Source organism: Protopterus annectens, chromosome 12.part0 (assembly GCF_019279795.1).
Source record: "Protopterus annectens isolate FY-2018-M chromosome 12.part0, PAN1.0, whole genome shotgun sequence".
Taxonomy (NCBI): domain Eukaryota; kingdom Metazoa; phylum Chordata; order Ceratodontiformes; family Protopteridae; genus Protopterus; species Protopterus annectens.
In genome coordinates, this window is record NC_056746.1 from 396,979,724 (window position 1) to 396,995,022 (window position 15,299).

Consider the following 15,299-nt stretch of genomic DNA (forward strand, 5'->3'; position numbering starts at 1 on the left):
CCAGCATTAACACAGTAGTTAAAAAAGAAGCAAAGTAATAAACACTTGTGCTTGATTTGATTTCCATAAGCTTTGACAGGCTCGTTAGGTGTGTTTTACATATAACTTTCCAGTGTTGCATTTATTCTGAATAGGTTCACTCATGTTATTGCTCATTGCTAAAGTTTTAAGTTGTATAACACAGTGCTGTTATTTTAAATTGTTAAATATCAAGCAGCTTCAACAAGCATTATGCACTATGAAAGCTGAAGTCGTCCTTTGTTTCATTGAACTGCACTGCCTCGTTATAAATCAGCATAAAACAGTTGTTGTTATAGCAGGGAACAGTTAAAATATATCAGTCAAACTAGTTTGCAAGTGCTTTGGTTTAAAAGTCAATATGACTTGCCTTTACTTTTTGGTTGTGGCTTCTTCTAAGTTTCAGTTCATGTCTCTGTGAAGAGCTGCTGTAAATAATTTGCAGAGCACGTTTAACTATATCAATCTCCACTACATCCAGCACTGTTTAGACTGCTTTAGCAGGCTAATGATACAGCAGGGGTGGATTTCTAGTGATGTTTTGAGGACTCCTCACTTCCACAGAATCAAATTGTGACTTGCTTCTGCTGGCCCTAACTTCACTTTTAGGATTACAGCTAGAAATGCCTCCTTCTCTATCTATGAAAATGTTTTTACACCCAGTAAAGACAAATATTTTGCTAAACAAACAAACATGCAGTTTGAATGAACTAAAAATAAACCTTATTTAGCCCCTAAAGTGAAAGACAAGGGCTTTCATCTGTCTCTCAACTGAGCTTCCTAGCTTTTATAGCATCAGTTCAAACTGCTACTTTCCTCTATTCCTGGCAATCCCTTAATCTGATTCTGAGGTGTTCGTTTACCTGTTAGGGAAAGGGCTTCTTTCTTTCTGAGCTCCGTTTTTTTGCTTAAACAGCAGGAAGGGATTTACCTGCAGTCTCCTTGATGCAGTTTTAAACATTTCTTCCACATTTCTTGATCTCCTCAGTCATCTTTGACAGGTACTTGGTGACCTCTGAAATAGCGGCTTCACACTCTAAATAGGTTTTCACTCCTGGATACGTGAGCTTGAAATATGTAGGATAGAGAAGCTTAAACTAGCTGTTTTGCTGTACAGCATCTTGTTTCAGGAATAAGCTGATTCATTCTTTTTCTAGTAAATGCTAAATAATAGGAATGCACATATACACAAGCATTTCCCACCTTCAGAAACTTCCCCATTTGCACAAGTTTGTTAGTACTAGTTCTTTTTGTTGGTAAGTCTGTAGGTTCCCTAATACTTGTCTTTGCAGCTTTCTCTCTGCCCTATTGCCAGGCACAAACACTTGACATAGTTGTAGTCTTGAAGTAAACGGAGATCCCAGTGAGTGTTTTGGCACTGAAAAAAGTGGAAGTTATTCCATTTTATTGTTTGAAAGTAGAGCTAAAATAGCACTTGTTTATTTAAAGGCACCATACTGGAAGTTTGCGTCCATAGTAACCTTAAACATGAAGGAAACTATTTCCATATTGTCATATTTTAGAGTCACATGATTTCTCAAGTTCATAACAGGCTACCACCACTTCAGTTAACTTCCTTGATCTTTGGGCTTTCTACCAGTGATATATACGAAACGTGTAATACCGGTTATTGCCCTTCTCAGCCTTTAGAGAGATGCACATTTACCCTTGTCAAGATGATTGTTTTAAACCCAGGAGGAATTTTACATATCTAAATTTACCTATCCTCTGCTTAACAAGCCCAGGGTATTTCCAGAAACATGCAAACATTCTTGCTCAACACCTCTAAATACAGCACTTTTCTAGGAGCTATCCTGGACACTTCAAGGTCAGAGTATTTCTCTAAAAGGACGTGGCCTCCCTTCTTAGCTCTCTTTTCCTACATTTCTCCCTAGAAGTGCAACTTTACTGCCAGGGAAGTCATTGTAGCTCTGCGGCACATCGAAACTTCCATTCTGATCATCCTGGTAATGAAACCTCTTATGAAGAAGATTCAGTAGTACTTGAGGGATCTGTAATTACAGCAGTGCACCCCTGTTATGGCCATACTTGTGATCCCATTGGTCCATAGGGTTTCGTTGATGATCAAAGCAGGTAATGTACTTGGATATGGTGTTATTGTCTCTCCATAGTTCCTAGACCCTGATCATAGGCGCTTCATACCTTGACTGGGACATGCACACTGATCAGTTTACATTCAGGAGAAGTGAGATTACAGACCCCATGAGTCAGCACGTCACCGTGAACTAAATGCTGTTTTATGTTCTGCAAGCTTTCAGAGGTGTCTGGAAGCCAGACATCCTCGTGGTGGTGACAGGTAGTACAAAAGTGATGTGACACACCAATAAGCAGAGAACGTACACTTCTGTCATCTTTGCTGAATGGAAATTCTGGCATGAGAATGTGCATTGTAAAACATAGGTGGCCTGTGCCTCAGCAGCAGAATACTGTAGCAAACCAACTGAGCAGATCCACAGCCAGTTCTCATATAGGTTTATAGGAGGTTACTACACTATTGGCCCTAGGGCCTTTCTAAGCCTAGCCATGTTATATCCTTGTTCCCTTGTTGACCAAGTTGCATGGTCTGTATTTGCAGCGTAAGTCTGTGATAAGTACCGACTGCCCTTATCCAAGAGGGATATAGGTGACACCCCCTGGGCAAATTTACAGTCTCTCGTAAGTTATGGTTAAATAGCTCTGTTTTACATGAATAGGGAGTTTGCTCCAGAGGAGTGGCAATCTCTGGGAGACATATCTGTCCTTCCAGCATGTCCTGTTAATGTCGCAGGTTAGGATAAGATCCTATAATAAGTGAATCTTGTCCCATTTGACTTGTGGATGGGCAGCATTTCCATTAAGGCAGGGTCCAAGACTGCTCTGTAGGCTAGGCACAAGTCGCCTCTCAGCAGCCTATAAGATCAAAGTACAGTGACAGGGCCTTCAGTCTGTCCATGTAGGTCATGTGTTGAAGGTCCTGAATTTTCTTAGTGAGAAACCTTTGAGGTTTCTCCAGCTGCTGTAAGTGTCTGGTGAGGTACATACAGAAGGGAAGTTTGTACTCTATTGGTGGTCTAATGAGGGATGAGTACAGGGGAGTTACAACATCCTTAGCTGTGGATGCAATGCTCTTATGCAAAATAGAAGGCCTTCCTTACCACTGTGGACACATGGTGATCAAAGTTAAGGTTGCTGTTAACCTGTGTTTTCAAATCTCTCATCACATGGTTTGAGCTAAGGGGGGTACTGTTAATATTGTAATTTGCAGGGACTTTCCCTTTGCTGAAAGGGATGACAACGCATTTTTTGCGTTTAGTTTAAATCCGTGGCTTTGACACCAATCATTTTTCTGTGTAAGCCCTTTTTGTAGTATGCCAACATCACTGAGGTCTCAATGATTGCACCCAGTTTGCAGTCATCAGTGAACTTGGTAAGCCACAGGCCATCTATTTTTGCCTGGACTTCTGAGAAATAGATTCCAAACAGCAGGGGACCCAGCACAGATCCTTGTGGTACACCCCTGGTAAATGGTCTGCTGGTATTGGTGGAATCCCCAACTCTGACTGTCGGTAAGCCATTTGGCTACCCATCCAGTGACATAGGGGTTAATTCCTAGCTGGGTGAGTTTCTCAATGATGCCCGTGTGGGGGATTGTGTAAAAAGCCTTGGCTAAGTCAAAATAGGCTGTATGTACTGTTTGCCTTCATCCAGGCCTTTGGCTACTTTCTCAAAGAAGTCCACCAGGTTTAATGATCTAACATTAAAGAAGCCAAATCGGGTCGGGTTAAGAGTCTATAGGTCACCTATGTCTTTGTTGATAAGGTCCATGATGATTCTATCCTTGGCTTTGCAGATAAGGCTGGTTAGGCTTATGGGTCTATAGCTCCCAGGTTCAGTTGATGAACCCCCTTTGTGCATGGGAATGACCATTGCTGTTTTCCACTCTGCTGGGACAAAGCTAGTACTTAGACTGTGGTTGAAGAGAGTGCCAAGTGGTTCTGCTAGGTCCTGTTTTAGACTATTTAGTAGGCACACTGGGATGTTATCTGATCCCATAGAGGCTGTATTTTGGCCATGGAGAGTGTGGTTATGTCCTGCTCTTTGGAGATACTAGGTAGAGGACTGGGTGACAGGTATGCCTTGGGGTATGTCTGGTGGGGACGGGGGGGTGAAGTTTGTGCCAAATCTGTCTGCCAAGCAGGTTGGCGATATCCTCAGGGTCAGCATAAGTGGTATCGTCCACTACTAGTTCTGCACAAAGCTGGGCCTTCACTTTTAGGTTTCTGATGTAGCTAAAGAATGCCTTCTAGTTATCCTTAACTAGCGATGCTAGTTTAGCTTCGTAATTGACTTAGAGGATTTTACAAGATTTCTAATTTGCTTGTTCAAGCTGTGGAGGGTGTCCTTCCTCTGTAGAGTCACTTCCCTCTTGTTCGTAGACATTAGTTTCTTCCTTTTGTTGTATGCTTGATATCCACCAGGGTGGCTTGTTTTTTTGTGAGGAAACTATGTAGAGGATAACTGGACATTGTATCTAGATACCTTCAAGTACATCACACAGCATCTGGGAGTGTTATTCAGAGATGATGCTTTATTCACTCAGTTTACAGGTGTACCATCAGCACATGGGGGGGTAGAGTCAAGGGGGGGGATTGCAAGATGCAGTATGATTGCTGCTCACCTGGCTCTTTCCCACTTGGAGGTGCAATTTTCATCCTTAAAACTGACAAGTCAGGATAATTCTAGTCAAGATTCCCTTGCAAAGGGACTTACGTGATGCATTCTGTACCCACTGGGGAAGTAGGAGCTGCTGCTGCTGCCTTTCCTGCCATACCCCTAGTTTCCAGAGTATTGGTGAATGCCAGAGAAGACACTGTTTTTCTAGGAACATACCAAAACTTCATACAGGTTTGGTTCTCCTTACTTCTACATCATAAAAAAGGAGACCCTTGATGGTCCGAGTTCTCGTACCCTTCTGACCTAGGTCATGGGCATCCTGGTGTACCCCAGCCTCCTCAGTCTTACACTGGGGAGATTAGGTCACTGATTTCAGATTGCTCCAGAGTTCCTTTGTATGCTAAAGAAAGCCCACAAGCCATCTAACAGAAAAAAAAATGACTGGACAAGTGGAAAAAAATTCTTTAGTGTGTACAGCCCAAAGTACTCCTCTTCAGAAAGCATTTGTTTTTGCCACCTTAGTGGCATAGAGACTTGTATGCCTGACTATGCACCTTGGTAACTTGAGTTGTAGTGGCTCAGGTGCCTGTGTCCTTAGGTAGGACCATGCTGATGTGGACAAATATTTATCTAGTTCTGTTGGAGGCTGAGGCTGTGACTGCTTGCTTGGCTGGGCATGTGGATGGCTGAGAGTGTCTTCCCTAGGACCTCGGGCAGGTACATTTTCGTAGATGACAACTGTATTTTACAGAGGTCCTGTGAGCACACTGACTGCAGCATAACGGCTGCCCACCTGGCTGTTTCGCACTAGGAGGTGCACAGCAGAGAGAATGCATACGTTTAACAGGACTTCATTTACCTGAGCATACATTTCTAATACAGACCTGGCATTTGTATTAATAAAACTGTACCTATTTGGTATTTCTGCTTGCCTTCAATGAATTCTCCTCTGTGTTCTTTGCCAAAACATACTATTTTCCTAGAACTCTGTTGCTTCTTAGGCCACTCAGAAAAAAAAAATTCTGCATATGAGATATTAATTTGTTTCATGAGAAGTGTATGTTTCCCTTTTTTGAAACAGCTAATGATTGAGCCTTAAAATTCTTGGCTGGAAGACCATTTTTCTGGTAGGCAATATCTTTGCATGTAGAGTATCTGAATTATCAGACTTTATGGCCACTAAACCCTACACTTTTTTATCAAGGCAAAGTGGCCTTTAGAATTAGCCTATCATGCACAGGGTGGTCTGTGAGATGTCACTGAGCCAGTATATTTAACTGAGTCTTCTTCTCTAAACCCCAAGGCAGAGTGTTAAAACTTTTACATTCCTGAATGTACAAACACACATAATTTTACTTGTCTAGAAGTGATGAGTGAAGAAAATCAGATACATTTTATTTCCTTCAAGTGAGCATGACTAGGAAGACCTGTTTCTAAGCAGACACTCCCCAAAAGGTTATCCAGTTTTATTGCATTTTGTTATGATTACCATAGCAAAGTCTTAAAAGGGTAACTAAAGTCTCATTCTGCAACAACCGTCTATGTTACCCTTTTCAGAAATGTTCCTCCATGCAGTATTTGTGAGGAAGCTACCTAGGCCTTCATCCATATCTTTTGGAAGCTCTAAATGCCAGACCATTTTTCTTTTCTAGGAACACAGCATCATTTTATCATTGCAGTTCTGCAGGGCATATTAACTCCTCTACCCTAAGTCCTGAGTCAGGAGTCAATCCTCTTCCCATTCTGATTGAATACTATTGCAGCAGTATCCCTGTGTTGAATGGGGTTCAGCAGTATAGTAACATATCACAGCAGAGGATTTCTGAGTATATCGACTTCTGCTGGCAAAGGAATTAATTTCCTCCTTTGCTTATATATAAGAAAAAAACAAGAAAAATAAAAAAAATAGAGAAAAGGTAAGGCTAAGCCCTAGATGCACAAGCCTTTAGCTCTCTGTCTTTTACAAGGCCTGGGATCTGAAAAAGGGGGTGGGGGGTTAATTGGTGTCTTAACATTATTTCTGAGCCCTGTCCTGGTAACTTGTCACAAGCACACTTTTTTGAGACTTAACTGTGTTCACACCAACAAAACTGTTTTTCTGATGTTTCTGGAATGAGGTGCAGGGACATCCCAACCTCTGGAAATTGGGCCAGTTGCACAATTGTTCCTGTGGCAAATTTCCATTCATAAAGAACACTGATACTGTTGCAGTGGTTCTGTGTTCAAGTAACTGCTATTATGGTAGGTTATTTCACAGCAGGACTTTGATCACCTTTCCTCAGCATGTGGCACATTTTTTATGTCAGCATACACTCACAAAAGGATGCCCTCTGGGTTCATACACTGTTCCACATATTCTGGCATCACTGGTGGATATTATATGCTTAGGAAAAAAATACTAATTAATATCTTCTGTAGCAACTGAAGCAGAAAACGTCTACCTCTACAGGTGGAAGTGCTGTATATGCCACTTGTTGCATAGGATACAGGTGAGTAATTCATCAGCTACATTGTGATAATAAGTAGCCTAACAGATGCCTGTAGTTTTAGATTTATGTAGCTTGATATAGAATAGTAAACTCTTCTGATTTCTGTTGTGATGTTAAAGTTACATGTGATCTAACAAAATCTTTGTTGTAAGCACAGATTTTTCCATCTTATTCTTATTGTAGGTGATTTCATGTTAAAAAATAAGTTTATCATTTTATTTGCCTTCCTCAAACCATAGATGCCCTATTGAACTGAAGAAGGCATGGTGCATTTTTTGTAACGCTCTCCCCTACTTTACTTCATTAGGAGGCATTGAAGAGAGGTCAGAAGTTGCATATGCCACGGTTCCAACTGCCAGCCGGGTAATTCAGACACTTCCTAGCCAGATGCCCCAGAATGTAGCTGGGCAGACACTTATTCTTCATCAAGCAACACCATTGACCATTGGACAACATCAGCTCCCTGTGAGAGCAGTAACACAAAATGGAAAACATGCTCTCCCAGTAAATAGCTTTGCTGCAAATTCTTATGGTAACGTCCTTTTTTTCTTTTGACTTTCTACTAAGGAGAACTTAATTTCTTGAACAGACGCATGGTTTCTTCTGCATGGATCAAAGACCATTGTTAGAGATTTATGATGGTTTATTTTATTTCTGCTTAGTATATGTATGAAACTTTTTAGACACATTTTCAAGTTAAAGACACTAACTACATTATTATACCAAGTATTTGAATTGGTAGTATTTTGCTGCAAGTGACATAGTCAGCAAAGTATGCTAATTGCAAAAGTTGTTTAAGCTGAGTATAGAAGTGGCATAGTATCACTTTCTTCAGAAAATAAAAAGGGCATGGTGATTTAAAAAGAACAATATGTCAGTGTTAGGGGTTTCATATTTTTGTAAAGTCTGAAGATGGGGATCATGTTCAAAATGTTAACTTTTAAATATTGTAATTATTTTCTATTTAAAAATTATAAGCAAGACTAATGTCAGCAGGTACTGACACTGATGAGTCCCAGTGTTTTCCAATGTTTATAATTTTCAATTTTCACAGTGTTTTGTGTATTGTATGTTCCATCACATAGAGAAAGAAAGATAAGTGTTTTCATTTCTTGATCTGATTTTAAATTCATTTTACCAGTTTGTATCTGCTTTAGCTAAAGTATTTTAGCCTATATTAGTAATTCCAGTACATAGCTGCACTGTGTTTTGCTGTTTAAGTGGTCTAACTGTTGGTATTAATGTTTAGTTTCATTCTTATGTACTTACTTTTGTCAGGCTAGTTCAGGGCTAGTCTTTGCATTAAGGCAGATGTTCCTCATGTTTTACTGTTGCAGTCCTGACTTGTGGGGTTTCCTCCTGTGAAAGCCCTTGGCCAGCCTGACTACCAGAGTAAAAATCTCCCTCCTCCTGAGGCTGGTGGATGCCCTATTTTGATGTCCGTATGCTTGGGTGTATAGGGAGGCAGCCAACACCATGACATCAGTCTTTTCTTGCTGTCAGAGCCTGAAGCAGTGTTTCAGTGCATAGGTCGGTCCGCACCAGAGGGAAGTCTTCTAAAGCCAAGTACCCCATTGGGGAACTCACTTTTCTTGCTTTAACTCATGTCAGATAAGGTTAACAACTTTCTCCGCTGTGGTAAGCAAATCCCGCACTGAGACTTTCATACTTTGCGTGTCACCTGTCTAGCCCGGATCATGAAGTCCCCAGTTGCCGTTTATGGTTTATGCACCCATTTCAAATCTGTGGCTATCAGGCGTAGGGCAGAAGTTTTAGTTACGCATCTTAATTTGCCATCTTCTTCACATTGTTCGATGGCATCCACCAGTTATCCTGAGGTTGAGTTCCCTAAGCGTAAGGATAAGGTAAAAAGACCCAAGCTTAGGGCCTCGGACGACATCCATTCACTGTCTACCAGTCCCCCAAGTCTTGTTATCGCTGAGGAAGGCAAGGCACTTTCGCAGTCCTCTTCTGCAACCAAGGTAATGGTGCAGGCCTCTGTCGAGACCCTTACAGAGTCCAGCATGTTGTCTTGTCCCTCAACATCTTCGTAGGCCTTTACCTTCAGTTTGCCGGTTGGGTTTGGAGTTGCTCAGCAGACCTCAGCTTCTGACAAGCAGTTTTGTACCAGCGATATTCCTTTGAGGCATCAGCTTGCATCAGTTTTGCCTTACAAAGAGACTGACATCAGGATGGCAGACCTATCTAGGCCCAAGGCCAAAGCTATCTCTAAGAAGGGTTCTTTCTCAGGTCCTATGCTTAGATCTACTGGTTCCCACTTTGCAGGTTATCAGCAAAACATGGTCAGGTTAGCTGAGGATCTCATCTCCTTAGTAAGAGCTAGGAAAACCCATTGGAGTCTTCCCTTGGGAATAGTAAGGAGGCATTCTACTCCTGACGTTTTCTCTGAACCTCCTCATTCAGATGAGATCAGGAGGAGTCTGTCTTTGAGGAGGGACCCTTTACTTCTTTTGAAGATTCAGATTCTGAAAGGAAATTGCCTTTAGCTTCACCTCCTGAAGACATCACCTTGGGGAAACACTCCATGTCATGAGGAAACATCTCCAGTTGGAGGCACAGGAATACCTTAATCTAAAAAGAGAGTTAGGGAGTTCCTTGACTTCCTAGAACACAAACCTTTGGCTATGCCTCCTGTGTTGGAGGTGGTAGAGGATGTTTTTATGGACTCTTCCCTAAATCCAGACTGTCTACCTCCAGCCCCTTTAAAACCAGACAGGTTTTACAGGGTGCTGAGCTCTTCAAAAAAACCCTGCTGACCCAAAGGTCATCACTCCAGGTCAAAAGGGAGCAAGGGCCAGCTCTTCAAAGAACCCTTTACCTGCTGACTAAGAAAGCATGGCCCTTGATAGGTTTGGTTAAAAGTCTACACTTGCTACCCTAGCCATGAGGGACTTAACTGCCAGTTTCATATGATAAAATACCAGTAAAGTATTTTAACAAAAAAAAATACAAAAAAACAGAAACTCTTCAGCAAGTGGCAGTACGAAAAATACAAACTTTTATTATTAAATAAGTACGTGGTTTAGCGCTTTCGTCGACAGTCTGTCATCTTCAGGACCACTGTTTAAAATCAAAATGCAGGTTTAAATACAATTAAAACCATACTCCTCCCCAAAACACAACCAATCAACACAAATTACAATTAATTCTAAAAGCAATATGTTGCTGGTAAAACTTATATGAATAAATGATATCCAAAAGACAACTTTAGTGATAAAAGTATTTTATATAAAATGAGGGAAAATATGTCCTCCCTGGAGAACAAGAACATTCCTAAGGAATTGTTGGACCGTTGCCATTCCAGCTCCCAGGTGGCTAGACATGCATTCCACTGCAGTTATGATGCTATGGAGGCCTCTAGCTGAGCTACAATGCAGGTCTGAGAGACCGTTTACTTTCCGGGGTTGCACCTCATGGCACAGTACCTCCCAGGGACTCAAAACACTCTAGCAGATCATCTCAGCAGGAACTTGATGGATCCACAGATCATCTCAGCAGGAACTTGATAGATCCCCATGAGCATCACCTGCATCAAGAAACATTTCTCAGCATAACCCAGAAATGGGGATCCTCACAGATAGACCTATTTGCCACCAAAGAAAATGTTCAACTAAAAAGATTCTGTTGGAGGAGCAAACTACCCACAATCTGGAGGAGAGATGCTTTCTCCTTCCTTTGGAGCCACCTGTTCCTTTATGTACCCCCCCCCCCCAGCCTCTTCTTCCAAGGGTCCTCCTAAACATCAGGGAAGAAGGCCCAAGGGTCATCCTGATAGCCCCAGACTGGCCTAGGCAGCACTGGTATCCTCTGCTATCAAGTTTAGCCGATGAAAATATGTGGCAGTTACCTCAGAGAGTTGACCTTCTGACTCAGGACAAATGGAGGTTTGTGCATTCCAACCTACAGACTCCCAAACTCTCAGCCTAGATAATTCCCCAAAATACTACTCTGAGCACACCCTAAGCAGACAAGTTCAAAACATTGTCAAAGAGGCTAGAAGACCTAGTACTAGGAGCGTACTCAGCCAAGTGGAAAAGACTCTCCATTTGGTGTCAGCAGCAAGGCCTCAGTCATAACTCAGACATTGTCTCTGCCATTTTAGACTACATAGCTACCCTGGTGGACAGAAGCCTGTACATTTCTTTCATCAGAATTCACGCCTCTGCCATTTCAACCCACATCCCTGCTTTTCTTCCTATCTTTTCCCACCCCTTGATGAAACAATTCCATATGGGAGTGGTTCACATCAGACCTCCTAAGAGACAACCCACAACTTCATGAGACCTCAGTTTTTTTCTAGAAACATTGACACCCCCCCCCCCTTTAACCAGCAGCTTATGCTGATCTAAAATTCGTAACTTTGGAAAACTGCCTTTTACAACCTCAGCTTAGAGGGTCTCTAAGCTGCAAGCTCTCATGGCAGTAGAACCATTTCTGACATTCCACACAGACAGTTTATCACTCAGGACTAATCCATCCTTTATGCCCAAGGTTTTCATGGGCACATCCTTGAATCAAGCCATACACTTACCCACCATTTTCCCCAAGCCTCAGAACCGGGGGAGGGGGGTAAAGAATCCTTCACTCCTTGGATATGCACAGACAGCTTCACTACTACCATGACAATACTAAATCTTTCAGAAATCAGACCAACTGTTTGTGTCATTTGCCATTGGCTCTGAAGGGGGAACCAGTCTCCAAACAGACTATCTCCAAGTGGATCTCTCACTGTATTTCCTTTTGTTACAGCCATCATGGCAAAAAGCCTCCTGAAACTCTGAGGATTCACTCTACTAGGGCCACTGCTACCTTCCTGAAAGGAGTACATACCAAGGACATTTTGGAAGCTGCTAACCTGGTCATCTGTACATACCTTTACCACACGCTACCACTTAGCAGCCTTCTCCAAGTCTAGAGCAGGATTTGCACTGCCATATTGCAGGGCATCCTCTTTTCTCCATAATCTACCTTCCACCCTCATCTCACTTTTGGGAATCATTCCACAAGTCAGGACTGCAACAGTGAAACCCAAAAAATGTTGTACAGTTGTGTACACTTACCATAAATGTAGATGTTTGAGTGTATTCACTGTTGCAGTCTTCTTTCCCTCCCTCCTTTCCCCTTTTTGGCTACAATAGTAATCTGCTTCTATTTTCTTCACTAACCCGAGGACCCTCTGGCTGTTTACCCTTCAGGCCCCTTTTCTACCTTATTCCTCGCTTATGGTTCATCCTGGGGGCTCCTACCTTCTGAGGGGCAAGAAAAAACTGATGTCATGGTGTCGACTGGCTCCCTTTATACCCAAGTGTACAAACATCAGGATAGGACATCTGCCAGCCTTAGGGAGAAGGAGATTTTTACTCTGTTATTCGGGCTGGCCAAGAGCTTCCACAGCTGGAAATTCCACAAGTCATGACTGTAACAGTGAATACACTTGAACTAGCTATACTTCCCAGGCCAGTCAGCTCAGAGCTAAAGGTATAATTGGTTTTCTCCTACCCACCCTGTTGTGTTCTTAAACCTAGTGTATCTGTTGTTGCTGGCCTGTTATGATAATTTGACGACATACTACCCTCCCTCTCCCAGTTTATTGGTTGCTGATGATAAGCATATAAGCATTATTTTGCAAAGTCTCTCCTCTTAAACTACTCACCAGGCTAAAAGAAAATACTTTGATAAAATTGCTTAATATTGAGTGTACTGGTACTGCTTGCACTTATTTTAGTATTAAATTAGTGAACTTTTTTACTATAATTAGTTTACTGGTTCTTGCTGGTGGTAGAGGTTTTCCAGGCTAGTTGATTTGTATTGAAATTTAAATACTCAGTACCATGTCCACCCAAACATTATCCTAAATCTGAACTCCCAAGCAGTTATAGATACTCCTACTCCTGCCTTTGGCACCAGAGTCATTCCTGTCAGTGTCTTCTCTAACCAGCCTGATTGAGGTGGATATCTTGAGATAATATAAGAATCATCTAATGCTGTCTGGCAATCATTTGTCACTCAAACAGCATAACACAGTGTGTGAGAGGTGTATATATATAATATCCTTAGAGACAAAAATGTCACACACATTAAACTCAGACACCAAAAACTGTAAGCAGTATACCATACATCACACCTCTCCAAGGCCATCACAGTACACATAATCCATCATATAATGATGTTCTAAAGACTAACTTACCTACACCTCAAAGACCTCCAAAACACAACACAGGCACAAAGCACAGTCAGCAAGTTAAGCCTACCTTGTCACATAGCACAAGGAGTCACAAATGCTGAGCCTGTAAGGCAGGCATCAATCCAATCAAACAGTTTTGTTATAGGTGACTTAATTGTAAGACAAGTACCATTTTGATTGTTGTAATTCATGCCAATGTCAGTGACTTGAGGCATACCTTCCAGGACTCTATGAAGAAGTACATGATGGCACACACACAAACTGTGTGTCCAAGAAAGATATAAGTCTAGTATTCAGCACCATTCTACCTTCTCCAAGGATGATGATGCAATATGAGCAAAAAGTAGACTTCAATAATTGGCTTCATTTTTGGTGTCATTCAAAGCAGGTCCAATATTTGTCAGCCTGGGAGTATATGATTGATAGACCATCCTGCTTTGCCATAGATGGCCTGCATCTTTCCCTTCTATGGTTTTGATTATTGGCAAAGACATTGTCCACCCCCATAATGCCTTTTTTAGGGAATTACAACCTAATAAACCATCCAGTATCATGAAACATCCAAAGGAAAATATGAAGTTGGTATGATCAATGCTAGGAGCCTAAACAAGAAACTCCATTCCCTACAAGCTTTTCACACCCTGGAGGACATTGAGGTCTGTGTTGTGACTGTGACTTCATTTAAAATGGCGGGGAGCACTCCCGCTGTGTAGGGCTACAACGCCTTGCACATGCTTAGACCAGTCTTTGCTCAAGAGTAGGAAAGTGGTGGAGGTGTCTCAGTCTGCATCCAGAAGAGACTTGCATCAAGGCTGGTAAAGCAGCAGAACCCACTAGAGCTTCTTCATTTACAAATAACCATTAGAAAGCTCCCATATCATATATTAGCTAGCTATAGAACTCCCTCTATGACATAAGAAAGACACAACTGCTATCTACAGAATCTAAAATAACTGTATTAAACCCAATACTATTTTCCTAGGTAATATAAACTAACCAACTATAGATTGGGAAACCTACACCACCATTAGTTTACAAGCACATGTATTCCTGGACTCTGTCAGTACAGATGCCCTGGAACAGTTAGTCAGAGTACACACTAGGGGGAATAACATCTTGGATCTTGTCCTTGCTAATAAGGGAGCATATTATGTATCTTCATCACTTGTCAAGTCTTGACCATAAGCAGTCTCCTTTGAAATAAAATTGAAAACAGAGATCCCTTCTGCCTAAGATACCTTTGGAAATTTCTTTAAGACACACTACTAAGTGATACATTGGCAAGCTTCAAATCCCAATCAAACCCAGTTAACTCCACTGAATATGCAGAAACATACACCACCAAACAGTACCAGCATGTAGACAGCTGCATAGATGCAGTTGTACCCTGTAGGAATAATTGCAGGGCAAACCCAGAAAAAAAACTCATATTGTAGAAACATAAATATCAGCAAGCTTAATAACATAAAGAAAATAATTTTGACCAGAAGTAAGAAGAGTAATTCCTTGAACGTTAGAGCCCTTGTAACTGAAATAAACAAACAACTCAGGAGCTTAATAAAATCCACTCAAGCAAAGTTTAAGGCTAAAATAGCTACCCAAGCCAAAGGCAGTAACAAGACATTTTTAGTTATGTTCATAGTCTGAAATTCTAGGGAACTACCACATTAACTGTACTCCCCTAAGAGCTGACCCATTTGTTTGGGATCTTATGCGGACAGTGACCTAACTTTGTCCAACATGTGTCTATTGTTGTAAGAAAGTCCTTCTATAATGCTCAGTTTGTAAACAAAGGGGTTGTGTCTAGATCTAGGGATGTCATTGTCTCCTTTGGCATGTGTCTGTCCAGACACATGCAACAACTAGAATGCCCACAGGCATACCTTACTGAAAGATACAAGGCCTAAACAACA

The 15,299-nt window shown here is 41.6% G+C and overlaps 1 protein-coding gene across 3 annotated transcripts in view; it reads left to right on the forward strand.

Annotated features, from left to right (window-relative positions):
- FOXK1 (forkhead box K1) overlaps window positions 1-15,299 on the forward strand; it is a 1,462,137-nt gene that overhangs the window by 1,130,364 nt on the left and 316,474 nt on the right. For all 3 annotated transcript variants that reach the window (XM_044089495.1, XM_044089496.1, XM_044089494.1), the window contains exon 8: window positions 7,489-7,713. In XM_044089495.1, coding sequence (XP_043945430.1) covers window positions 7,489-7,713 — 225 coding nt within the window. The remainder of the gene's footprint in view (window positions 1-7,488; window positions 7,714-15,299) is intronic.